This window comes from Mustela nivalis (genome assembly GCF_964662115.1).
Source record: "Mustela nivalis genome assembly, chromosome: 5".
In the NCBI taxonomy this organism is placed as follows: Eukaryota; Metazoa; Chordata; class Mammalia; order Carnivora; family Mustelidae; genus Mustela; species Mustela nivalis.
In genome coordinates this window covers 116311603-116337420 of record NC_139024.1, presented here as the reverse complement: position 1 = coordinate 116337420, position 25818 = coordinate 116311603, and the positions used below count along the sequence as shown (strand labels likewise).

Here is a 25818-nt window from a genome sequence, read left to right as displayed (position 1 = left end):
CCTGATCCTTGACCCAGGAGCTGGGTCAGAGATAGGAGAATCTCTAAGGAACTCCCCTCAACTTTGGTCTATTATCACTTTGGAAAATTACTGGGACCATGTCGGATTCTTCTGCAAGTAGCAACACTGAAGCCCCTAGCAGAGAAGGATTTGAAATGTGAAGCCAGGGGTCCTTTTTCAAATTCTTCCTGGTGTCAGAACAAAAGTAGGAGACTAGAGGACTAGAAGACCAGGAAAGGAAGAGAGGAGGAATGATGCTCAGAAAAGTGGCTAGGCTTCTTCCCCACCTGACCAAACTGATGAATTATCTGAGGCTCCATTAGTCTAGGACAGCCTACAGAGCTGCCTCTAGACCCAGTCATGTCCCATTTTTGGGCCAGGCTTTTAGGTTTCTATTCCCAACCCGGGCCTCTACAGCCCGAGCCCTGCTGGGCCCGTCCCCGCAGCCCTGGCCATCTCTTCTACTAGGGAAGGATCTCACGTCTTTTCTGCCTAGTCACCCAAGAGGGCCTCTTTAGGGACTCCCTCAGAAAGAGAAGTGATGAGTTTCCTACCGGACAAGAAGTTCTTTGATTGCCTTTTACCTTTCTAAGCCCCTGATTCTCACCAAGTCTTGTTTCCCTGTGTCTTGGGGAGAACTAACTAGAAATTAAGAGAATGAGTAGGTATGGAAAGAGCAAGGGGGAGCAAAGTTCTACCTAACCCTACCCTTGGGGTTCAAAGTCTCAACTCAACCTCTGATGTGTAGGGAAACCCTAAGTCATCCATGCCCTGGGCCTCAGTTTCTCCACTGAGAATTAGAGGAAGGAACTTGGCTAAAGAGCAGCAAAATCACCAGGTTGCATAGAAGGGAGCAAACAGAAGGATGGACTGTAGGACAAGAATGGGGAGAAGTCAGGGCTATAGTGAGAGAGGGGGAAAGGACAGGAATAAGGCAAAGGAAAGTATACCTCCTTGACTTTACACCGGAGCCTGCTGGATCTGTACCCTTCTGCCCTTGGCCACAAGGGGGAAAGGACAGGGTTTCAGGGCTCAGCAGGGAGGATGGGAAGATAGGGGCAGAATAGGGCCTCAGGAGCTCAAATTCCAGCTACTCTGTTTGGAGACCAATCTCCTGGATGCCTGCTGGGCCAAGAAAAACCAAGAAGGGCTAGGGACTGGGGAGGGCAGTAGGTAGCACAGAGATGGAGTCAAGGCATTGAAGTGGGAGCCCCAGAATAAGCTTGGCTCTGGGACTTGGAGGTGGTGATTTGGGGTGGTAATTAGGGTGTGGCCTGGCGGCTCTCCTCCCACCCCTCCCTGCCAAGCCACCAGACTGTTTTGTTAAACCAAAATAGGAGAAAGGCTAGGGACTATGGCAGCAAGCCCAGGCTTGGGGGGAGGGGAGGAAGGACGGGGCCGTGGCCTGTCCACAGAAATGGTCCCTGCCCGGCAAGGAGTTGAGGCTTGCTGCCTTTACCCATGTTGGCCCCCAGAGCTAGCTAGCACCATGGCCACAACTCTCCCTGCACACCAAGTTCTCTCATTCCCTGGCTGCAGCCATGCCCCAGCTCCTCTCCTTGACCAATCCCCATCCTTACCACCATCCCTGTTCCTCTTGCCCTGGCTCCTTTCCTGATTTCCTCTGTGCTCACACCCAATTCCAACAAGTGAGGGAAAGGGAGCAAATCCTCACATGGGAGAGACAGGTCCAACTTTCCTCTCTCCACTGGCTTAGCTCCCCAGCTCTGCCCTTGGAGGGCAGCCTCTTCAAGAGCAGTGGAACATTAACTGATGAGTGAGTGAGAACTTTCTGGCCTAAGGCTGGGTGCTGCATTGGAGTGGGGAGGCACACTCTGGAGCCTGGCCTCCATCCCATGGCCTCACCAACCACCCATCCTACACAGATGTGGACGAGTGCGCCGAGGGCAATGGTGGCTGTCAGCAGAGCTGCGTCAACATGATGGGCAGCTATGAGTGCCACTGCCGGGAGGGCTTCTTCCTCAGCGACAACCAGCACACCTGCATCCAGCGGCCAGAAGGTCAGCCCATGACCCGGGAGGGCCCAGCCCTATGCTCCCAGGCTTCTCTATTGAGGGTGTTTTTCCTCAATACCCGCTAGGACTCACCCTCTGTTCTCAACTCCACTGGCTCCTTCCTCTCTCATCCCTCAACCCAGTCACATCCTGAGGGCTCCATGGACAGATACCGGGTTGGAGCAAAATCTGGGGGAATTTGTTTGGGGTTGGGATCAGTGTGGGGTTGAGGTTACTATAGGGTGTCCTCTGTATCCCAACTCAAAGTGGGTCAGTTAGGCATGACATTGCCTAATTGTGGATGGCTGAGCTCTAAGCTGCTGCTATCTGAGGGTCTCACCCATGCCTTATTCGTTGGATGGGATAGGGAGTGTAAGGCAGGAAGAAGGGGGTACTGTCTGTTTCTGTGACTCTGCCTCCCACTCCCACCCCAAGACTGTGACATCCCTGAGCACAGGGATTATGTCTAATTTGTCTTTTGATCTCCAGAACCTAATATACTGCTCTGCATGTAGTGGGGAGCTTTATACGTATTTGTTGAGTAAAATCTTCTAGTAATGAGGGGCACTCAGCTGGCTCAGTTGGTGGGACACGTGACTCTTGGTCTTGGGTTGTGAGCTGGAGCCCCAAGAAGGGTGCAGAGTTTACTTTAAAAAAATCTTATGGTTATTATCAGTACCAATTACTTCCTACCCACATTATTATCTTCTTTCTGGTTTGACTGTACACTCTTTGAGGAAAGAGATCATGTTTGTTTGTTTTAAAGATTTTAAGTAATCTCCACACCCGACATGGGGCTCAGACTTACAGCCCCGAGGTCAAGAGTTGCACGCTCCACCAACTGAGCCAGCCAGGTGACCCAAGAGATGTGGATTGTTCTGCTTTTTTTCTGGGTCCTTTCTTTTTTTTTTTTTTTTAAGATTTTATTGATTTGACAGACAGAGATCACAAGTAGGCAGAGAGGCAGGCAGAGGGAGAGGGGGGAAGCAGGCTCCCTGCTGAGCAGAGAGCCTGATGCGGGGCTCAATCCCAGGACCCTGAGACCATGACCTGAGCTGAAGGCAGAGGCTTAACCCACTGAGCCAACCAGGTGCACCTGGGTCCTTCCTAAATCCACCAGTACCTAGCACAGTGCTGGGTAACTATAAGACACTGCTTTTTGGTTGTCTGAAGGAGAGGGTGCTTGTGCAGGGTTTTGGGGGGTTGGGTATCAATACCTATACATCATTCAGAATGGCTCTGTCCCCCACTCATTAGCACCCAGCTCTGGGCAGGATGGGGGCTGGCAAGGGGGAGTCCCTCTCCGGCCGCTGTTGCAGCTTCAGTGGATAACTTCCTCCTCCTCCAGGCATCCAGGGTTACAGAACACTCACCACCCTCCTCTTCCCTTTTAGAAGGAATGAATTGCATGAATAAGAACCACGGTTGTGCTCACATTTGCCGGGAGACACCCAAAGGGGGTATTGCCTGTGAATGCCGCCCTGGCTTCGAGCTCACCAAGAACCAACGGGACTGTAAACGTGAGATAACCGGGATGGCGGTGGGAGAGAAGGAGTGACAAAGAGGAAGTGCATGGGGACGCGGGAGGAAGAGGGAACGTGAGAGCGGCAACTAGAGCAGAGGGCCAGTTTCCGGGCTCCCCAAGGAGCAGCAAGCTGATAGGTCTCCCACCCTCTCTGCACAGTGACGTGCAACTATGGCAATGGTGGCTGCCAGCATACGTGCGATGACACAGAGCAGGGGCCCCGGTGTGGCTGCCATGTCAAGTTTGTGCTCCATACGGACGGGAAGACTTGCATCGGTGGGTGAGGCCCCTGAACGGGACTCCACCGGGAATGGGGGCACCAGGGAAGGGGGGAGCACCTGGGGCCTGGGTGCTGGGCGCAGAATGACTGGTGAGTGGACTGAAGAGCCAGACAACAAGGCCAGGTCTAGTGAGGAACAACTCTGAGAGCTCACCCTCTTCTCCTCCCTGGCCCGCGAGATCTCCTGCCCCAACCCCAGGGCCCCGGCCATCTTCTTTACCCAGGATAAAGTGTTGCCAAAGTGGCAATAAAACAACCAGCCCTGATCTGACAAATGGGGTTTCCTGACTCCAGGCTTCTTCCTCTCTGTCCTGTGTACCCCTGCCCGTCCCCTCCCCCCAGCCCTCATTCCCTTCTGTGCTGCACCTCTGCCTGCAGCCCTCCACTGCCCCAACCGCTCCAGCCTTCCATCCCTCTAGCCCTGGTTGGGGCCTTCTTAAGACCTGGATCCCTTTTCCTGAATTCCTAGGCCTCACCTCACATACATTCAGGTATCATAGGTGGGTTTAATTCCTTGATCCCTAAAGTTTAATTCCTCACCCCTTCTGTCTTTAGGACTTTTGTGAAGGCCAATTACTATGTGCTCACAGACTGCTGAGAAAGACGATGGGACAAGGTGTCCCCCTGGAGAAGGGGGAAATGGAAGGGAAGGGTTTGGGCCCGGGGAAGGGCTATGTCTGGAGCCAGGCAGGAGCGAGCGTGTTCTGTGGGCAAGGGTATTTACAGACGCTGGTCATCTCAAGGGCTACAACATGCAGAGGACGAGGAAGCGTGAACACAGTCGCTCTGTGCATTTGTCAGAGATGTGACATTCAGCTTAAGAACTAGACTCTCCCCATCTCTCTCCAGCGACCCCACCCGTCTCTACAGACAGCACTATCCTAACCCCCAGACACAAGAACAGGGGAGCAAATGATGCTCTTAAAGGTGTCCTCTGAGCACCTGCTCCAGACTTGCACAAAGGGCTCTAAATGTCTTTAATTAAACTCTGTCCCACTCCGTGTTTCCCTCTGAACTAACCCTTCAAAGACCCTGGGACATTTTTAATCTTCATGTCACCTTCTCCTAGCTGGTTTGTTCCAGCTCCTTTCATTTTTTTTTTTCCTCCTAGGTTGAATTCTTCTGCTTCCTAAACCTCCCACCATCCCCTGGACACACTCACACATCCCCAGAATGCCCCCCCCCCAAAAAACTGCATGCGGTCCCCAAAGAAAAGCTGCATGTATTAGGACAGAGCTTGGACCCATGAATGTGGGGCCAGGTCTTTCTCTGGTTGTCTTCTGTTCAGATAGTCCTGGGCATGGCTGCTTTTGAAAATACCCCTAGTAAGCTTGAGCTCTTCTCTAATGCAAGACCCATTCCGCCTTCTGGACCATGGCCAAGCGAGGCAGAAGAGAGCAAATGAGGCAGCTCTAGGCTTCACGGCTATATTCTTCCCGTGTTCCACTCCCTCCTCTCCAATAGCCCTTAGTTTGCCTTGCCCTAATCTCATTTTTCTCCCCAGCCCTGGTAGAGGAAACTTCATTGTTCGGGGCCGCCAGGACATCCACATTTAGTGGGGAGATGGAGAGGGCAGTATAGTTTAGCAAAAAGGGTGGGCACCCTTTGGGATTTGGCAGCTTATAAGATTTGAGACTGCATCCCAGCTCTGCCTTTGGCATGCTGTGTGGTACTGGGCCCAAGACGGCCCCTCTCTGGGACTCTGTTTTCCCTCAGTCACCTGGTGGGAACCTGGCTTCTTTGAGGACACTGGGCAGGACAAGGCTGGGGAGCTAAGTGTAGGAGCCCCCGGGCGCATCACTTGGGGCTAGTGGTTTGGGGCTACAGGGGTGGAGGAGGGTGGGGAGGGGGCAGGGGCCCAGTGGGCCCCAGTGGCTGTTGCCCAGCATCTAAACAGCTTTTTTACAATGTCAAACAGGGGAAAGGCGGCTAGAGCAGCACATCCCCCCTCAGGCCGTTTCTAATGGTAAATATGTCTGCTCTCTCCGCTTGCTCTCACTGGCTTGCTAGGGGAAGGGCTAACCCGCTGGGGCTCCCACTAACTGCATGCCCACTGGGCCCAGCCTGACTGGATCCAGCCTACCAGCAGGGCTCCCCTGCAGCCTGGGTACTGGGCCCATGGGGTGACAGGACACCTGAGTCCCCAAGAGCTGGCCCAGGAGGCTTCATGTTGGTTTTGTCTTTGTTCCTGTCTTTCTCCTCTCCTGCTTCCTCCTGCCACCTTGTCCCTCTCCCATCTTCTAACAACTCACCCCTTTCCAACCATCTGCCCCTTCCCTCTCTCTGCCTTCCACACAGCAAAAGACCCAGCAGCTCCAGCTCACCCGTTGTGCCCATTAGGTGGCTGAGACAGGGGTGGAATAGAGTTCGAGGCCATCCCCTCCTTGGGGCCGTGTCCTTGGGTTCTTACCCACACCAGCTCACAGTCCCATGCCACTCACCATTTTGTCCCACCATAACGGGTACCAGCATGACATCTGAATTCAGACTGACCTGAGTTTGAATCCTGCCCCTGCCACTTTCTAACTATATGACCTCCAGGAAGCTACTTTCTTTTCTGAGCCTCGGTTAACTCTTCTGTAGACAGGGAGACAGAGTTCTCCCTTTGGGTTGCTGAGAAAACCGAGACCGTGTGTGCAGAGCATCTAAGTGCCTGGCACAGAGCAAGTACGGATTAAACTGTGGTTTAATACCACAACCTGAAGAGCTGTCCCAACCCTGGCCTGGTGAACACTGCCCTGCGGGGGAGGGCAGCTATGCCCGGCTCCCTGGTCTGACCTGGATGGACATCGTGTCAGCTCCACGGCTCCCAACCTGGGGCCCTCCGAACCCACCCAGTCTTGGCATAGGATCTCTGTTCCTCTCTCCCCGCTCTAGGGCTTGGGGCACCTCTTCTTATGCTAAGAGCACTCTTGGGAGAATGACTAGGCTTGGAGACTGAATTCAAGTTTCCCTCCCAGGTTCCTCCCATGGTCTTGGGGAACCACAGGAGACCAGGGTGGGAATGGCACACAGGAGATGCCACTGTGGCTACTCCCAACCTAGGCATTTGAGCAAACAAGGCATGACTGGGAACCAACAAGCAGAGTTGGGCTTCTTCTAGAACCCTTGCATTGGTGGTCTCCTTGCTGACAAGGCCTGGGTTTTAGGACTGAAAGATTCAAGAAGATGATAGTATTCTCTGCTGCTTTTCTCATTCAGTTCCCTTGATTCAGAGAACCACTCTCTTTTCTTCCCTCAGAGAGAGCTTTGGATTTTGTCTCTCCAAAGGGAGAGATCTAGGGCCTCCTCAGAGGATGACCTGCGCCTCCTCCAGAGTCCCTGCATCGGGGCCTTGTGCTGTTTGAACTGATGGTTTTCCCCTGAGTTTACCTGACTCTCCTGAGCTGCAGTTTAGACTTGTTTATGTCCTGCTCTGAATTCAGGAAATAAGGAGAGGGACCCATCCATACTCCCCCTACTATGACCCCCACGGCAAAGAGAGAACTTAACATTCAAGAGGGGGCAATAGAAGAGACTTAGCTTTGAGGTTCTCTGGCTCTCATCTACCTTCTTATACCCTGCCTTGTCCTCTGGACTCTTCTCCTTTTGTCCCCCTCTTTCACCTAGGTAGTCTCTCCTCATTAGAAAGGAAAACAAAAACGGAACAGCCAGTTATCTCCATCTGGAACTGAAAGGAGGGCTTGGGAGGAGTTGGAGGTAGCTGGGAAGGTGCTGGGAAATGACCAAGTATGTGCCTCTCCTCTGAGGATGAGTGGTCAGGCCTGGAACTGGGATCTTTTTTTAAGATAGCTGAGCAAGGAGGAAGAGAAAGATGAATTGGTGGCCATCCCTTAGCTGTCTTAGGGATCCTCAGGCTCACTCTTCCCAAGACTACCCCACCCTGACACCAGAGAGATAGCTGGTGGAAAAAAGGAGGAGACCCCTATCTGTCCCTTCTTGTTCCCTGGCAGCCGAGAACCACCCTTCCTTAGCTCCCATCGCTCCCTGCACCCTCCCCGCTCCACCTCCTCCACCCCCTCAGCACATTCCTGCCTGACAGCTCTGGCTTGTACCTGCCTCACTGCTGTCCACCTTGTTTCAATCAAGTAGGGGGCAGGGAAGCGGACTGCTTGGCTGCACTTGTGAGGGGATGGGGGCTGGGAGCGGTGGGAGGAAGGGGGCTGGGAGCCTCCACTGAATGCTCCTTCGAAAGCACAGGGAGGCAGCTGAGGCCTTCCCTCGAGCCTCTGTGCTCTCTACTCCCCTCGAGTTTGGGACTCCTCCAAGCCAGTAACCCAATTACCACCCTCCACCTCCCTCCTAAACAGAGACCTGTGCTGTCAACAACGGGGGCTGTGATAGTAAGTGCCACGATGCAGCCACAGGCGTCCACTGCAGCTGCCCCGTGGGCTTCATGCTGCAGCCGGACAGGAAGACCTGCAAAGGTAAGGGCTCTCAGAGGACAGGAGCATCGGGGCAAGGGGCTGAGGTTGGGACCAGAGATACAGTACCTATTACAGGAGCTCCTCAAGGCTGTCCTGATTATAAAGAACTGAGGGTATGGCCAAGGCTTGTCTCTTGTCCGCCTTTCCCACCTCAGCTCAAGGGGCACAAAAGTCTGGCCAGCTCTGCTCCCTGCCCCAACCCAACATTGTTTTCCTTACTCTCATTACTACCCCCCTATGGGTCCCTAACCCTCTTGCTTAATGAACATGCCATTCTCATTTGTCCCTAGGTCTAGAAGGATATTTGAGCCCTGACTGTGTGTGTACAAGGTCACAGATGTGTTCCATAACCTTCTTAACCCACATTCCCCAGACCTTTCCAAGTGGAAAGGCTACACTGGTCAGAGGGAGAAGAGGGTGGCAGTTGGGAGTGCTGATGCTGGAGCCTGGCTACCTGGGTTCAGACACCAGCTCTGCGATCCTGGGCAAGTTACTTAGTGTCTGTGCCTCAGTTCCACTACAATAATGGTGCTTACCGTAAGGATTAGATCAGTTAAATATAAATTTATATATAAAGTACTTAGAATAGTACCTGAAAAATGGTAAGTGTCTTGTGTTAACTATTACTATGGTATAATTTCCCACAATGCTCATCCTGTTCTCCTTCCTTTTATTAAGCCCGGTCTGGGAGAACGGTGGAGTGGGGGAGGAAAAAGGGAGGGTAGCCCTGCTGAAAATAATGATTCATCAGGTCTGTGTCCCCTGGTCACAAGGAGGACTGGAAAGAGGACTGGGCTCCTTCTTTGTGTCTTTTGGCCCAGCAGCTGGCAGAGAGGATGGGGAGACAGGGAGGGCTGGGGCAGCAGGTCAGACAGCCCGAGTTGAGAGGTTTCCTGCTGGGAAGAACTGTTGACAGGTATGCTGAGAGTAAAGTGGAAGACTGCCCTCTCTGCCCCCTCCCCCAAGTAGGGGTGAGTAGCCTGGGTCCTGTCTGCCACCAGCTTGGGGAACTTGACCTCAGGAAGGAAGCTGCTCACGGGGGCCCCCCTTCCCTTCCTAGTGCTGAAAGCTGCCTCAGGCCTGAGCCTCTCCAGACCTCTCCCAATCCAGCCCCCTGCCTGGCCTCTCCCCCTCCCCCAGCAGCTACCCAGCCTCACTGGCTCTCCTGGAGGTCCCTTGCCTGACTCTCTCCTAGCTCCTCCTCTCTGAGGGGCTGCCCCTTTGAATCTCTACCTCTCTGTGCCAGCCCCCACACCATCACCTAGGGCTCTCAGGTCAGGAGGGGTAGGGGACATCAAGGGATAAATGTTATCCACCAGCCTTTTGGCAAAGGGCCGTCATCGCAGAATGAAGGGCAGAAACTAGCCCCCTGATTCAAATGCCTACCTACTTCCTACTCCAGGCAATTCCCTGTGGGCCTGACTCTGCTTCCCATCTGCCCCTTTCTAACAGGGTTCAGGTTCTAACAGGAAAGGTGTTCCTAATGACCACAGATCCCATGAATAGGGAAGAAACAGAGACTAGAGAGTGAGAGAGGAGTCAGAATGGCAGGCCCAGGGCTCTGCTTGATTTTCTCTGTCTCTGTGAGGGAGGGAGGCCGGTCATCTCCTTATTTGTTGTCCCCAGGCTTTGGTTATCACCTTTGGTTCTCTCTACTTTGTCCTGCTTCCCCAGACATAGACGAGTGCCGCTTGAACAATGGGGGCTGTGACCACATTTGCCGCAACACAGTGGGCAGCTTTGAATGCAGCTGCAAGAAGGGCTATAAGCTTCTCATCAATGAGAGGAACTGCCAGGGTGAGCAGACATGGGCCAAGGGGAAAGCCTTGGGAGAGGTTCTAGGGGTAGGAGAGCTTCAAGGAGGCCTGAGCGCCAAAGTCTGAGAAAGTCAGTGGATAGAGTGGAGAGTATCCATAAGCAGTGTCCTGCTGAAATTAGCAAATGTACCCCTTCCTCTTGACAGACCAGCTCTGCCTTGCTCTTGGCAAGGAGGAGGAATGGATTTCTCCCTAATTCAAATCCTTGGCAGGATCTGACCTGCCTAACCACATATGGTGGCCCTGATCCATAGGCACCAGATCTCACAGTTCCTGACTCTGAGTGGAGCAGGGACAGGGGATGGGTAGGCACTGCTAAATTGCTGATCCTAGGGCTGGGCCATGAGGGAGGGTCAAGACCCCTCAAGTGGGTCCTCCACCTGACCAAAGGGTCCCAAGGTCAAGTATCCCAAGACAGATTCAGTGGCTTGCATCCCTGTTCTTCCAGATATAGACGAGTGTTCTTTTGATCGAACCTGTGACCACATATGCGTCAACACACCAGGAAGTTTCCAGTGCCTCTGCCATCACGGCTACCTGCTATATGGTGTCACCCACTGTGGGGGTAAGCAAAATTCAGACCCTCCACCACCGGGCCCCTCTCACCTCCATACCCTTTTGCTAAACAAGTTCCTGAGTTGGTCTGTGGCTCTGGGCAGTTCCCAGGGGCATGTGCCATGTCTGTGTCCATTGTATGACCTGGGAGAAATTAAGACACAACTAGGAGACAAGATCAAGGAAAGGCATTCTGCCTCCATAATTTCTATCTCCTACCTGTCGCTGCTTCTTGACTCCTATCCTCAACTTCCAAATTCCAGCTCCAGTGGTATGAAGGAGTGGAAGGCTTTAAAAAGCTTGTCAGCTGGGCCCCTTCCCAGTCAGTCGTTCTTTGGTGGCAGAGATAAGGGACCTCTAAGCAGAGGTCCTCCCTCACTGCCCGCTCTGTGGCTCCTGCTCCGCCCTGCCATTGTTGGTATCTCCCTACTCCTTCCCCCAGATGTGGATGAGTGCAGCATCAACCGTGGAGGTTGCCGCTTCGGCTGCATCAACACTCCTGGCAGCTACCAGTGTACCTGTCCCAGTGGCCAGGGCCGGCTGCACTGGAACGGCAAAGATTGCACAGGTGGGCAACACCCTCTGCTGGCCAGAGCTGGCACTGCACTCTGGCGAGGTTGGAAATTGGGGTCTTGGAAGTGGGGTCCTTCCACGCGGAAGAAGCTGTGAGGCCATAGGGGAGGAGAATGTAGTCATTTGAGTTAGAGACATGAAGTTTCTGGTAAAGAATCCCCTCATCGGTCTCTGTTTACAGTCACAGTTCTGCAGGTAGCTAATTTCTCTTCCTCCAAATTAGCAAATCGTGGAGGAGGGTGGGAGAGGAAGGCCCTCTCCTCCTCAGGTCTCTCTCCCCTTCCTAGAGCCGGTAAAATGTCAAAGCAGTCCTGGTGCCTCGAAAGCCATGCTCAGCTGCAACCGGTCTGGCAAGAAGGACACCTGTGCCCTGACCTGCCCCTCCCGGGCCCGGTTTTTGCCAGGTACATGAGGCTGGCAGGGAGGAAAGTGCAGGGAGCTCTTTTGCTTCCCTTGCATTACTCCAACCAGTAGGTGTTGGGGGTGGGGGCAGGTCAGAGCTGTGACAGCCCCCTTCTCTCAGAGTCTGAGAATGGCTTCACGGTGAGCTGTGGCACCCCCAGCCCGAGGGCCACTCAAGCCCGAGCTGGCCCCACCGGGAACAGCACAAACTCCAACCACTGCCATGGTGAGCACCAGCCCAGAGGCCTTGTTCCCACCTTACTCTCTTACTTAGTAACCCGTTTCTCTTCATTAATCCTCCTGGTCTTACTTTTTCTTGGGTCCCCCCCCCCCGTCTTGCTCAGTCATTCTTCAGCCCTTCTGCCTCACTCCCTCTGCCCCTAACATCTGATTCCCCCGGCTTTCATAATCCTTTTCCAGCCAAGCCCCTGGCTTATTGCCCAGCTTCTCAATACCCTCCACAGCAGTTCCCACCCCCACGGGGTCCCCAGGCTGTGCTGAGCTTCTACCATCCCTCTAGAGGCTGCAGTGCTGTCGGTTAAACAGCGGGCCTCCTTCAAGATCAAGGATGCCAAGTGCCGTCTGCATCTGCGAAACAAAGGCAAAATGGAGGAGGCCAGCAGGATCCTGGGGCAAGGTCTGGACTGGGGCTCCCACCCCAATGGGTTGTCTGGCCACCACATTCTTCCCACCCCTCAGCTCCTCTGCTTAGCGAGATCAAAACCGACTGGCGTCCTGAACTCTGGACAGAGCAGGGGAAGAGGCTTTGTAGGCATAGGGCCCAAGGAAGTCCTGGGATATCTCCATTCAAATAATTGGTATCCTACATTAAAGGCAAACTGAAATAGTTGCAGAGGTCTGGTGAGGTCTGTCTGGGTTAGGGTGGAACAGTGAGAGCTGGGAACGAGTACTTTTTCTGCCCCTGGGGTTGACAAGTCCTCTTCCCCAGGTGGTGCCCCCTGCTCTGACTGCCAGGTCACCTTCATCCACCTCAAGTGTGACTCCTCTCGGAAGGGCAAGGGCCGGCGGGCCCGGACCCCTCCAGGCAAGGAAGTCACTCGGCTCACCCTGGAACTGGAGGCAGAGGTCAGAGCCGAAGAAACCACAGGTGGGACTGGGGGCACTGCTGGGAGGAGGGTGGAAGGCAAGGGGTCAGAGGTCAGGAAACCATGGGTCTCAGCAGCGAAAGGAAGGGACAGTGCCTATACCAAGGACAGACCCCGCCTAACACCAAGCCCAGGAGCCAGTTTCTTACCATGCCCCTCCTAGCTCCTCGCTTTGCTCCCTACACTCCTGCTCACAGCCATTTTCTCTGCCTTCCCTGACCCACACCATCATCTACCACCAGCTGCCTGTGGACTCCCCTGCCTCCGACAGCGAATGGAACGGCGGCTGAAAGGGTCCCTGAAGATGCTTAGGAAGTCCATCAACCAGGACCGCTTCCTGCTGCGCCTGGCAGGCCTTGATTATGAGCTGGCACACAAGCCAGGCCCAGGAACTGGGGAGCGAGCAGAGCTGGTGGAGGCCTGTAGGCCTGGGCAGCACCGCACCGGGGCTAAGTGTGGTAAGGGAGCTTGCTGGGGCAAAGGGGAACAGGGGAATGGGGAAGGCCCAACTTGGGCCTGCCTCAGAGCAGGACACTTTAAGGCCTCAGTTGTACCTCAGATTGTGAGGCAGCCAAAACCCTCCCGCCTATCATCCTCCTCTCCCTGGTCCCAGGCTGAAATCTAGGGGGATATCAGGTCTAGAGGGGTCACCAACCCTCCTGTATGTGGCTTTGGCCCCGATCTTCCTTCCCAAGCAGGATACTCTCTCTTCCCAGACAAAGAGCCATGCTCCTTGAATTGGTGGGGGGGGACGGGGGGCAGGAGGGGGAATCCCAGGCCTGGGTGGCGGGAAATAGGGGGGGTGGGTGGCTAGCGCGGCCGACTCTCCCTCAGTCAGCTGCCCGCAGGGAACGTATTACCACGGCCAGACGGAGCAGTGTGTGCCATGCCCAGCGGGCACCTTCCAGGAGAGAGAAGGGCAGCTCTCCTGCGACCTTTGCCCTGGGAGTGATGCCCACGGGCCTCTCGGAGCCACCAACGCCACCACGTGTGCAGGTGCCAGGGGAACAAACAATACAGAGCGGGGTAGGGTGGGCACTGGGACGCCCACGGGCATGGGATCTCCTAAGGGCAGGCCCAGGCTCCAGACCACTCTCCTCGTCAGCATCCTGTTTGTGTGTCTCTGTCCCCTGAGACTGGGTAATCCTATGGGGATGACCAGAACCATCCCCATCAGAGCTGGGCCCTTGATTCATTGCAGGTCAGTGCCTGCCTGGCCAATACTCCGTAGATGGGTTCAAGCCCTGCCAGCCATGTCCACGCGGCACCTACCAACCTGAAGCAGGACGGACCTTGTGCTTCCCATGTGGTGGGGGCCTCACCACTAAGCATGAGGGGGCCATCTCCTTCCAAGACTGTGACACCAAAGGTGAATGGGCTAGTCACTTGGACACTCACACTCACCAACTTGAACTGCTTCCAAAACACTCTCCAAGTCCTCAGAGTCAACCTAAGTGTGTTGCTCTACCTCCTTCCCCAGCCTGGGAAGGACCCAGCTACCCGACCAGCCATACCATCCCGCTCAGAGGACGTGTCCTGACCCTCACTGGTCCCAAGTCTAGGAATTAGGGAATGAAAAACAGTCCCATTTACACCTCTGCTTTGGAAAACTGGTAGCACATTCCCCTCAATACTACAAATGAGTTTCTGTGCATTTGGCACGATGTTCAGTGCCTGAAAGAAAAGGACTGGCACAGTAGCTGACTAGTCTGTCAAGTCTGTTTTTCCCTAGGCTTAAATTCTGGCATGACTAGAAAAGGCTGGGACCCTGGAAGGGACTTTGGTGTCTTCAAGTCTCCTGCTTCTCCACAATGAATGCATCCTGCTCATCCCATGTCCCTGAATTCCCACTTGCCTGCCATCTTAACTCCTGTCTTTCTTCCCCCTTGCCTGCAGTCCAATGCTCCCCCGGTCACTACTACAACACCAGCATCCATCGCTGTATCCGCTGTGCCATGGGCTCCTATCAGCCCGACTTCCGCCAGAACTTCTGCACCCGCTGTCCAGGAAACACAAGCACTGACTTTGACGGCTCCACCAGTGTGGCCCAGTGCAAGAGTACGTGGCAGGCCAGACAATGGAAAGAGGGGTAGAGAGGCCTGGGAACAATGGCCATGGGAAGAGGTTGGGAGTAGGATAAGTAAACCCATAGGGAGAAAGGCTAGGGAGTGGGTGGGCAGGAAAGTCCCACGCTCCATCTTTCCCAACCCACTCCATCCCAATACCAGCTGCTGGCCTGGGCCCTGTGGCACCCTCTCCCTGGACACAGGTAATGGGGAGACAGAGAGGTGAAGTGAGATGAGAAAGTTCTAAGAGCGGGGAAAGGAAGGTGGACCCAGAACTTGGAGAAGAGATGAAGAACCAGGAAGGCAACTGCCTACACATGTCTGATTTTCACTTCAAAACGTGTCAATATCCCTAACCCATTTCCCCACTGACTTTCCTTCTCTTTCTTGCACCTGGGTTTGGATACAGATCGCCAGTGTGGTGGGGAGCTGGGTGAGTTCACTGGCTATATCGAGTCCCCCAACTACCCAGGCAACTACCCAGCTGGCGTGGAGTGCATCTGGAACATCAACCCCCCACCCAAGCGCAAGATCCTTATCGTGGTACCCGAGATCTTCCTGCCATCTGAGGATGAGTGTGGGGACGTCCTCGTCATGAGAAAGAACTGTGGGTGGCTGCAGAGCTGGGCCAGGGAAGGGCAGTTCAAATCTGGTTGGGAGGGAGAGAGAGAGAGAGAGAGAAGATGGGGACAGGAAGAATTGGGGCAGTGAGAAGGGAGGCCTTGGGAGGAGAGAGGCTAACAATGGAAAGCTCTATGTTTGGGGGAGAGCAGAAGGAAGAAAGCCAGCGTTGGGATTAGAACTCCAATAGTGTTACGCGTGTCACTTCCTGTTCTATCATTTTTGCTGTTCCATTCATTTAAACGTCAAATTTTTTACACTCTGTGAGTGCCTGGACATCAAAGAGGAGTTGTGGAACAAGCAGAGGGCAGTGGGAGAGGATCTGTGTGTGTTGGGGTGGGGAAGGTGCATGCATGGGGGAGAGCCTCTGTCAGCATGACTCCTTGCCCCCACCACCCTCTGGCACGAGGGCTTGGGTAACCTGCCCTGCTGTTCTCCTGACCTGCTGCTTGCCTTCCCAGCCTCACCATCCTCCATTACCACCTATGAGACCTGCCAGACCTACGAGCGGCCCATTGCCTTCACAGCCCGGTCCAGGAAGCTCTGGATCAACTTTAAGACGAGTGAGGCCAACAGTGCTCGTGGCTTCCAGATCCCCTATGTTACCTATGATGGTGAGCAAGGGCAGGAATGCCAGGGAGGTGGGTGAGAAAGGCGAGGCTCATGAGTCTTAGGAGGGAGCAGGGAGAGCAGGAAGAGTTTCTACCTGTAAATTATTCCCCGTGGTTGATTTTGCAGAGGACTATGAGCAGCTAGTAGAAGACATTGTTCGAGATGGCCGGCTCTATGCATCTGAAAACCACCAGGAGATTTTAAAGGCAAGTGAATGTGCACAGAAATAAGAACAGCCAGCCTTTAATGAGCATGTAGCAATGTGCAGGCAGTGAGTTGAGGGCTTGCAGCAGTATTTCACTTGATATACGTAAGAGCTCTATGAAATAGGTACTTTCATCGTTCCCACTTTACCCATAAGAAAACTGAGGCACAGGGTTACAGAGCTTGCCCAGTGCGTCCAAGCCCATCTGACTGCAGGGTCCCTCACACTACCTCACACTGACGGGGAAGAGGAAGGGAGGAGGAGGAGATGAAATGTCCCTGAACGCTTGTACCAAAAAATAGGGAGGAAGTGAGGTATAAAAAGATGCTTCTGCATTAGGTCCCTCCCTTCCCTGCCTCCCTCCTCAGTTTCCACAGAAAAGGAGCAGATCTAGCACAGCGTTCCTCAGAGTTAATTCAGTTTTAAAGGAAAAGAAGTGTTACCTACGTTGAAGAATGAACTAGACTCCCCTGGGTCTATGGATCCCAATTTGAGAAAGCCTTACTTGCCAAGCTACAGTCCTAGCCACAGTATTATTCTTCATAAATTATCAATGCAAGGACAAATTTTATCTTTATGATTACTAAAGTCATTTTTGCATTGTTGTCAAAATAAGAGACACAATGACAAAAATCTCCTAGAACTTGCAGACTACAAAGAAAATCATTTCAGCAGTGCTTTCTGAACATGTTTTAAAACATCTGAACCCTTATTTCAGATGTGCTATGGAACTCTAATGCATAAAGTAGTGGGGATCAGGGGCCGGAGGCCCTGCCTCTTATTTTAAAAATCTGCTGAAGCCATAGGATGCATACTAGCCTAGAAGCCAGAAGACCTGAGTCTTTGTGCACAGTGTCTGGCACCTGGTAGGCTGTTGCTGTTTAAGACAGAATGGTTAGGAAAGGCCTCTGAGAAGAGACCTGAGTGAAGTAAAGGGCTACCCATTGGAAGATCAGGAAAGGAGCATTTCAAGCCAAGAAGCATGGGGTGGTGTAGCATATTTGAGAACCCTGAGACGGCCAGGGGAACTCAGCAGAGTAAGAAAGCCAAGGCGGACTGGAGGACAGAGAACAGGGTACAGATCATGTTCAGCCTGTGAGCCATGCAAGAGACTGGACTTTACTGAGTGAAAAAAGAAACCAGAGAAGTGTTTTGAATAGAAAAAGGACATGATCTAATTAAAAACTGAAAGTCACTCTGGCTGCAGTTGGGGAGAAAAGTCTGTAGAGAGACGAGGACAGGTGAACGCAGGGAAGCAAGGTAGGAGGCTACTGCAAGTTGTCCAAGTGACAGATGGTAGTGGCCTGGACAGGTAGCTGTGGAGGCTGTGGGAAATGGTCAGACCCCAGATGTATTTCAAAGGTAGATTCAACAGGATTTGCTGTGGTTGTGGGCAGGAGAGAGGAGTCAAGGATGACTCCAAGGACTGGGGTGTGAGCAATGAAGGATGGAGCTGCCAGTGACGGAGTTGTAGGATTCTAAAAGAAGAACAGATGGTGGGGATGGAAATCCAGAGTTCACCTCTGGACATGCCTATTCAACATCAAGAGGGGCTGCTTCTGAATTGAGGCTGATGTCCCTCTTTCCCACCTCTAATGCTGAGGCTGACATTGCCGCCTGCCATCCTCTGCAGGATAAGAAGCTCATCAAGGCCTTCTTTGAGGTGCTGGCCCATCCCCAGAATTACTTCAAGTACACAGAGAAGCACAAGGAGATGCTGCCAAAATCCTTCATCAAGCTACTTCGCTCCAAAGTTTCCAGTTTCCTGAGGCCCTACAAATAGTGCCCCTAAGCCCAAGGCCCAGGTTTTAAAGCCCCCAGACTCCTTAGCCCTCAGAGCCGGCAGCCCCCACTCCCAGATGAGGAAATCTCTCCTTTCTTTTTGGAGGAAAAAAAAATCACTATAGACCAAGCACTCTTCCGTTCTGTCTCTCCAGCTTCCTTTCCTATCTCTCTCTGCCTCTGTCTTTCTCCCTCTCTCTCTTTACTGTGGTCCCTTTTCCTATACGTTCCCTGGAAAAGCCATTAAGTGCTGGCTCTATTGCCCCTGAGGGGTGAAAGAACAGTGTCCCCTTCCCCTTCCCAGCCACACTGACCATTTCACCAGCTCACATCTATGGCCTCATCAGCCTGAAGGGGTGCTAGAGGCCCATGAAGGAAGTGGGTCTCGTGGGGAATGGGGCAGGGGGAAGAAGGGCTTCTGCCCTTCTTATAGGGTTGTGCCTTGCTAGTCAGGAGCCAAAATGTCCCCTGGCTGTGCCCCCAAGGGTGATTTTAACAACCCAGGGATCTGCCAAAGAAGTCTCTGACTTACAGGCCTAATGCCAGCACTGGTCCTCTGGGGTACATGGTTCAAGCCCTAGACTGTCCACACAGCTGGCTTTCTTGTCAATACAGCTTCTTTCCTTCTTCCCCCACATGTCTGCTTGGGGTCCAATTCATGAGGGCTTACAAAGGCCCATACCACTGGGCTAGTGGACATCAGCTGAATGAGGAAAAGCAGCAGGCATTACCATGTTGAATGTGCTGCTGTCACTTCCCAACAGAAAGACTATAGCTCTGCAGGACAGAAACCAGGTTTTAAAGCATCACCAAAAAAAAAAAGAAAAGAAAAAAAAGAAAAAAAAAAAAAGAAAGGAAGAAAGAAAAAAAAGAAAGAAAGAAAAAGAAAAAGGAAGAAAAAAGAAAAGAAAGAAAGAAAACCTATCATCTAAAGGACTAGACTTCAGAACAATTAGAAACCAGCCTCAAACACCAATCCCTTTTCTTACTTGTCATCCTGGCCCAGCCATCTCCTCACCCCTACCTGAGCGCTCCCTGGGGGAGCCCTACTCCCCTTGCTAAGTGTTGTCCTTAAAGAAATATGGCTGCTGACCAGAAGCCAGCCTGGGCCTTGTCCCCGAGTTGTCTTTCCCTTGTAGCCCTAGATGGCTTGTGGACTCCACCAAAGAGGACCCTGCTCTGCTGCCAGCCCAGAGCCACCTACCTCTGGCCCCAGGCTGTGGGCAGCAAGAGGAATGTGTGCACACTTGGCGACCCTTCTGCCCACCCTGTCCACATCTAATAAGTGCAATCATTTTGAGTCTTCCTATGTTGTCTAGAGGGAAGGGTTTTATTTTCTGGTTTTGTTTTATTGTTTTTGGTTTTTTCCTCTATTAGAACAAACCTATTTATAGCTGCCCAAGAGAAAAGAGTGTATGTTTGAAGTGGAAGGAAAAAGGTTTTGGATCTCATGAACCTTGAGTGCTGGAGCATCTGATCTGTCTCTGCTCCCCCACCCGTGGCCATCCAGACTTCTGGAGCCTTCAGATGGGGGAACCCAAACCTTAGTTCAGAGGCACCTGATGTGTAGGAGAGTAATTCTGGGGACTTAAAGGAGCAGGAAGGAGAGGGACCTGTGTTTGCAAACCAATCCTGCCATCCCTATGCCTCTCTATGGATTCAATATGGACCTCAGGATTGTAGAGACTGATGGAATTGGTCAGTGATTCTCCACACCCAAATAGGGAAAGCCTCCATCTTTTCCCTGCCTTCATCCTGTTTTTTCCTGGTGCACACATGGAAGAGGATCAGGACAAACCCCCTGGGAATGAGCTGACTCAGGGGCCTGAGGTCACAAACATGGCTAAAGGAACCAAGAATAAGACAGTTATCAAAGCATGAAGTTTGCCTGACCTTGGCCACTCTGCCTACCCCTACCTGTTTGCTATCCCCTCTGGGAGTTGACTTCAAGCTTAACTTCCTCCACTACTGCTTTTCAAAAGGAAGAATCAAGTCCATGCCCAAGATCACATCCTGCACACATCCTACCCTCATTCCACTACTGCCTATAAATGTATTTTCCATTTGCTCCTTTTACTTCCCCCAAAGCTGTAGTTTTATTCAATCGAAGACTACCAATTAACTTCTAGGTTTCATTTCTAAGTGACTATCCCAGGTTACTGCTTCCCCAGGAGAGCTGACACTAAATAAAGAAGCTTGCACCATCTCCTCACTCCCTAATCATTAGCACTAACCCACCAAAGATAGCCTTAGGCAGTAGGCAGCCAAAGTCAAAGCTAACTCCCCCACTGCCTTTAGCCAACACCCCAGCTCTTGGCAGTAGAGTATCTGGCTTCGTCTCTCTAAGTCAAAGAGGGCCCTGCTATAAAGATACAAAATGGCTGCTTCCATACAAGAAAATGGTCATTTAATAGAAGTAGCCACACTTCCCAGAAAATGCCTGAAAACTGCTTTAATCCACTCTGATCATCCTAATTCTCCACCAACTTTCTGATTCTCTCCTTACCATTGCATCTCTCTTAGAAAGCTAAGCAGAGTACTTCCCAATTTATGCCTTCAGGGTCTGGCTTCTCCTTGCTCTCCTCCTTTCCCATCACCCCATAAACATGTTTCCTCCAATAACTTATTCCATGGTTTCTGGAAACTGCAAATGATTTCCACAGTATGGAAAGTGTAGACCATTAGGCTTCTTAACTGATGTCAAGACAGATCTTGGTGAGCAGGTAAAGAACTGCTAATGTCCACCACGTTTAGTTTACGTCATCCAAGTTGGGGGTTAACAATCCAGACAGAACTACTGCTGAACCTATGGAGGAAGCCAGTCCTTGGACATCAAACCAGGGGTTAAGTGGACTGAATGAGGAGTCAATACTCAGGGACTCTCTAGGCCTTTAGAGGCCAGACAGAAAAAAAAGGTTTTCACCAATGTAAGGAAGTAAGTAGACGGAGTAAATGGAAATGCTTCATGAACCAGTCCCGAGGCCTCTCTGCAGGATGGGGGTGTTCACAGGGCCACAGTACTGTGAGGCTTCATTTATCTTGGTTCAAAACCTGCCCTGATCTGAGTCTGGGAATGGGAAGCCATTTCTGTAAAGACTGTGAGCGCCAAGTGAGGCACATCAGAAAGGCACTTAATCCCTCAGCAACATGGCAATACCTTTTTACTTCTCTGCCTCCCTCTTTCTGTATTATTAGGCCAGGTCCATTCCCTACACCCGAGGGAACGCTCAGTCAGGAGAACTGACCAGAGCCTGGACTTGAGCTGCCCTACCCCAGGTCTATAAATCCCCAAGGGCATACACTGAGCTGTGACTGCTCTGACTTCCTGAGGACAGGGTTAGTTTGAGGTAATGGAGGCTCAGATGTGTTGCTCCAAGGTCAGGAATACAGCTCTGGTCTCCAGCCCTAAGGAAGTTTTTTGTATCTGAGAAGTGTTCTCCATAGGCATGTTTGAGGGGACTCTGTAGTGGATTGGTAGGTCATATCTCAAAATGTCAGAAAACATTATAGAGCATTCAAATTTCTGTTATTTGCTGCTTAATCTCAATGTAACAGGCTCAAACTAGGGGAAGGGAGACAAAACATAAATGACCATAAGCGGAAAATAATGTTAACCTGCTTGGCTTCTTTCTAAAGCACAAAAGTGGAAGCAAACAACACAAGGCTATCTTTAAATCGGACCTCTCTCAAAGATAGCACACACTGTCCTTGGGCCATTATTTGGACTAGGAACCCTTTAAGAAAATATATGATTAGAGAGAATAGAACCTCCAGTTCTGTTATCAGCTTATCTAGACAACACATTGTAGCAGTTTGGATAAACTGAAAAATCCATTCTTCTGTGTGAGTTAACTGAAGTTTCAGAGAATAATCATTACCATGTGGGAGGCTTTTTTTTAATGCAGAAAAAGAATCTCAAAATATTGTATTTATATCTGCCTTCCACTACTGCCAATATAGTAAGTGTCTCCTACACAATCAACAATAAACAGTAAATGATGCAGTTCATAGAGTATTTTGCACTTGGGGAAAAAAAAAACTATCTGAACCTGTAAAAAGAAATGTTTGGATTTTGTATTGTCTTTTTTTATTATTATTATTAAAATACTAAATGAAACTCCCTGGCTTGGCATCTATTCCTCTGTCTCCATAGTTTATTCTAGAGCTGGAAAAAACTTTGAGGAAACAAAGTGTCTTCTGGCTCCCAGATAGGACTTACAAAATTTTTTCATTTATCCATCTTATTCATAATGATTTTGAAATTTGAAAAGGCTTGTCTCAGATTTTATTTATTTATTTATTTATTTGTCAGAGAGAGAGAGAGAGCAAGTGAGCACACAAGCAGGCAGAGTGGCAGGCAAAGGCAGAGAGAGAAGCAGGCTCCCCACCGAGCAAGGAGCCCGATTCGGGACTTGATCCCAGGACTCTGGGATCATGACCCGAGCAGAAGGCAGTGGCTCAACCGACTGAGCCACCCAGGTGTCCCTGTCTCTCTATTTTTAAAGGCAGTATCAAGAATTATCCCCTAAGGGGGATCTAGGGAGTAAAGGGAGTTTAGGGTATCATTTTTCCTCACTAGAGAACAGTTCCCAAATCTAGTGAGGTCACAGACTCCCTAATTAAGATGTCCCACTCTAGGAAAATACCAATGCTGAGAGTCACCCAAGGTTGTTCTTTTTGTGCAATAAACTTTTAGCCACCCAAAAGAATTCTGAAACATCATTTAGCCACTATGACCATTACTACCACAGGGCACAGGAACGCAATCTCTAGTCTGTTACAAATGTACAGTCCCAATTCCTAGGCTCAGAGATGACAGATAAAATTTGTTTCAATTATGTAATTCCCTGACATGAAATTTTATCATATTTAATATCCATATGATATAGCAATTTAAGAGAAATAAGACAAAATCTACCTGATCAAAAAATAAGTCTGGTTGGTCTACTAGAATCCTAAACTTCCCTGTTAGCATCTATAAAGGATAGGTGCATTCATTTCTCAATTACTGAGCTTCTGTTATATGCCCTGCATTGTGCATCAGGCTATCACAGCTTGCTAACAATAGCCATACCCAAAACCCATACTCCTCAAGTAAGATTCTGATTACAACTGATCATTCCACATACATTTGCCAACAGGAGAGAAAATCCAGTCTACCTGGTGACTATGAGTATAAATACACACTGGCATTCCATTTTATGGACTTTAACTTCCTGTAAGTTTGATTTAGTGTGACAAAACATGAATACTGGGGGTGCCTGGGTGGCTCAGTGGGTTAAAGCCTCTGCCTCCTCTCTCTCTGCTTCCTCTCTGCCTACCTGTGATCTCTGTCTGTCAAATAAATAAATAAAATCTTTGAAAAAAGAAAAAAAACAAACTTTAAACAAAACATGAATACTTCTGTGAATGGACAAAATCACATTTCTAGAACTGCAAAGCCAAGGACTGATATAGGTCTATAATGACTACACCAGCTTGGGGCCATTCTCTCTGACTTACCTCTTAACCCTCTTTTATTCCAAAACACTAAGTCTTCCACCTTCTTCCTAGGACATCTGTGATGATGTCCCTAATTAATGTATAATCAGGGCCAGTACAGCTGAGTCTGCTTATATCAGTCTTTAAAACAGGGCACAGGAAGACATTATAAGGAATTCTTTCCAAGGGTATGTGCAGACCTTCCAAGAGGTAGTAGGCAAGGAAATAAATCTGAGGAGCATTTTAAGGAAATAAGTTTCCAGATCCTCAACTTCTATTAGAAATCTTCCCCCAAACGAATCCGTTTGGGAACTAGCCACCATACTTACACGCCATTCCACCTCCCCTTTCAGAATAGTCCTTGTCCTAATTTACAAAAGAAAGTTATATCCCTCCCCTACACTGAATCTTCATCCATGATCCAGGATATAAAAACCTGGGGAGTAGGAAGTAGGGATTGTTTTTTCCATTCATACAAAAATATTCCTATTACAATCAGTCCTCCTATTTCATCTTATAAAATGTTTACTATTTTCTTGTTAGCAGCTCAATCCATTATTTCCTAGCAAGTATACTTTTCTTTTCTTTTTTAAGATTTATTCGACACATCCAGAGAAAGAAATCACAAGTAGGCAGAGAGCAGGCAGAGAGAGAGGGGGAAGCAGGCTCCCCACTGAGCAGAGAGCCCGATGTGGAACTTGATCCCAGGACCTTGAGATCATGACCTGAGCCGGAGGCAGAGGCTTAACCCACTGAGCCACTCAGGTGCTCCTATACTTTCCTTTTTTATTAAATATGTAAGAAAAAGCTTGTCATGAAACCTAAAAATATTAATTGGGAGTCATTTCTGATTTTTAAACATGATTCTTATTTAATTGTCCCCCAAAGCCAAACATCAGAATTCAACACAAGCATATATCCATATCTGCCAAGAGGATAACATGACTTCTATCCTACTTCTCACTCATTAACTAGTGATTTAGCGTCTACCTTCATTCAGATCAGATTATGATCCCAGGATCCTGGGATAAAGCCCCACATTGAGCTCCCTGCTCAGTGGGAAGTTGGCTTGTCTCCCTCCCTCTGCACCTCCCTTCACTTGCGTGCTCTCTCTAAAATAAGTAAGTAAGTAAGTAAATAAATAAATAAATTTTTCCAAAAAAAGACCACTGGCCTATATGATGGTATATTGTCAAGGTGGGGCTCAAAGGCAGAACACAAGCTGCTAGAAATGACCTTCAGTCCTCCAAAATATGCTTCTCACCAGTTCTGAGTACCTGAAATTACACACCATCAAAATCTTATTACTCCAAGTCACACACTGATTTCCCAGAGTTTTTGTTCATTGTGTAATAGGAGAAGTGATTAGCCAATCAGATTAGGATCTGCATAGAATGTGAAAAAGGACAAATGTATTTTTTATTATGGAAAAAGGTGGTGGGGAGACAAATTAGGACAACTCGAGTTCTATTCCATACGCTATTTCTAACCAGGAGTTTATGCTACAGGACACGCTATTTATTCTCTCCACAGGCATGTGAAATAACTCATCAAACTTCCACCAGAAAGGCACAGAAAGGGCACCACAGTGGCCAGGCTGTTTATTTCTATACCATGAGGTAGAGAAAGGCTCACTTGTTAACCATAAAAATGGGCCATCGATTGTCACTCACTACCCACTGAAGCAGAGAACCTGAAGAGAACTCTGACCCCAGTCCCACCTCTGGAAAGGTTGTGTCAAAACAAATAAGATAGGCAAGAGCGGATGCCCCAACTTGAAAATCGAGCTTTCTGGTTAAGCTCTCCTGACAGGGGAGGTAGGAGGCTGTCAGTGCCCTCAACGGCATTGTGAGCTACCATAGGTCCCAAACCTTGTACTTTGCAAATGTTTCTATTTTATCAGAATACTTCCTTTGAAAATTCTTTTTTTTTTTTAATTAAAATTTTTGGGGTGAGGGGAGGGAGGATACAAAAAAAAAAACAGTTGAAAAGCACTGAGAGGGAAAAGTTTCTCACCTCATTCCTCCAGGCACCCAATTCCTCTCCTAAGAAGCAACCGTCGCCAGTTTCTTATCTAACTCCTCTCAGTTATTTTTAACGTTTTACCAAAAGCTCAGTCCCTTGGATTTCTGCAAATTCCCCAATCGTAGCCCCCTCCCTCCTGGGAGGGGGCGGAAAGGCAAAGGGCTTGGTCTTGTTCACCCCAGGTGAGCCTACAGCGGGGAGAAGCTGGTTTTAAGGCTGCTGGTGGGGCTGACGGGGTAATGAGAGTGAGAGCCCACGAGGGCCGTCAGGGCGTCCTCCCTACAGAGGCAAGTCCCTCACGGCTCCTTAATGACGTCCTTTTCAAG

General features: G+C 50.4%; 2 protein-coding genes across 6 annotated transcripts in view; one reads left to right on the top strand and one right to left on the bottom strand.

Moving 5' to 3' along the window:
- The window catches only part of SCUBE3 (signal peptide, CUB domain and EGF like domain containing 3), a 37348-nt gene extending 15245 nt beyond the window's left edge, over positions 1–22103 (top strand). The window contains exons 4-23 of one of the 5 annotated variants that reach the window (XM_082732349.1): positions 1887–2021; positions 3410–3535; positions 3700–3816; positions 5739–5786; positions 8131–8247; positions 9922–10044; positions 10513–10629; positions 11062–11187; positions 11480–11596; positions 11716–11820; positions 12115–12231; positions 12544–12702; positions 12943–13158; positions 13535–13696; positions 13902–14069; positions 14597–14758; positions 15239–15373; positions 15849–16001; positions 16126–16205; positions 17838–22103. In XM_082732349.1, coding sequence (XP_082588475.1) covers positions 1887–2021; positions 3410–3535; positions 3700–3816; positions 5739–5786; positions 8131–8247; positions 9922–10044; positions 10513–10629; positions 11062–11187; positions 11480–11596; positions 11716–11820; positions 12115–12231; positions 12544–12702; positions 12943–13158; positions 13535–13696; positions 13902–14069; positions 14597–14758; positions 15239–15373; positions 15849–16001; positions 16126–16205; positions 17838–17987 — 2633 coding nt within the window. In that variant the 3' untranslated portion in view covers positions 17988–22103. Of the gene's footprint in view, positions 1–1886; positions 2022–3409; positions 3536–3699; positions 3817–5738; positions 5787–8130; positions 8248–9921; positions 10045–10512; positions 10630–11061; positions 11188–11479; positions 11597–11715; positions 11821–12114; positions 12232–12543; positions 12703–12942; positions 13159–13534; positions 13697–13901; positions 14070–14596; positions 14759–15175; positions 15374–15848; positions 16002–16125; positions 16206–17837 lie in introns of all 5 variants that reach the window. The other 4 variants (XM_082732346.1, XM_082732345.1, XM_082732348.1 and 1 more) reach the window with 4 other exon arrangements.
- The window catches only part of TCP11 (t-complex 11), a 138956-nt gene that overhangs the window by 112726 nt on the left and 412 nt on the right, over positions 1–25818 (bottom strand). The gene's annotated exons all lie outside the window — the stretch shown is intronic.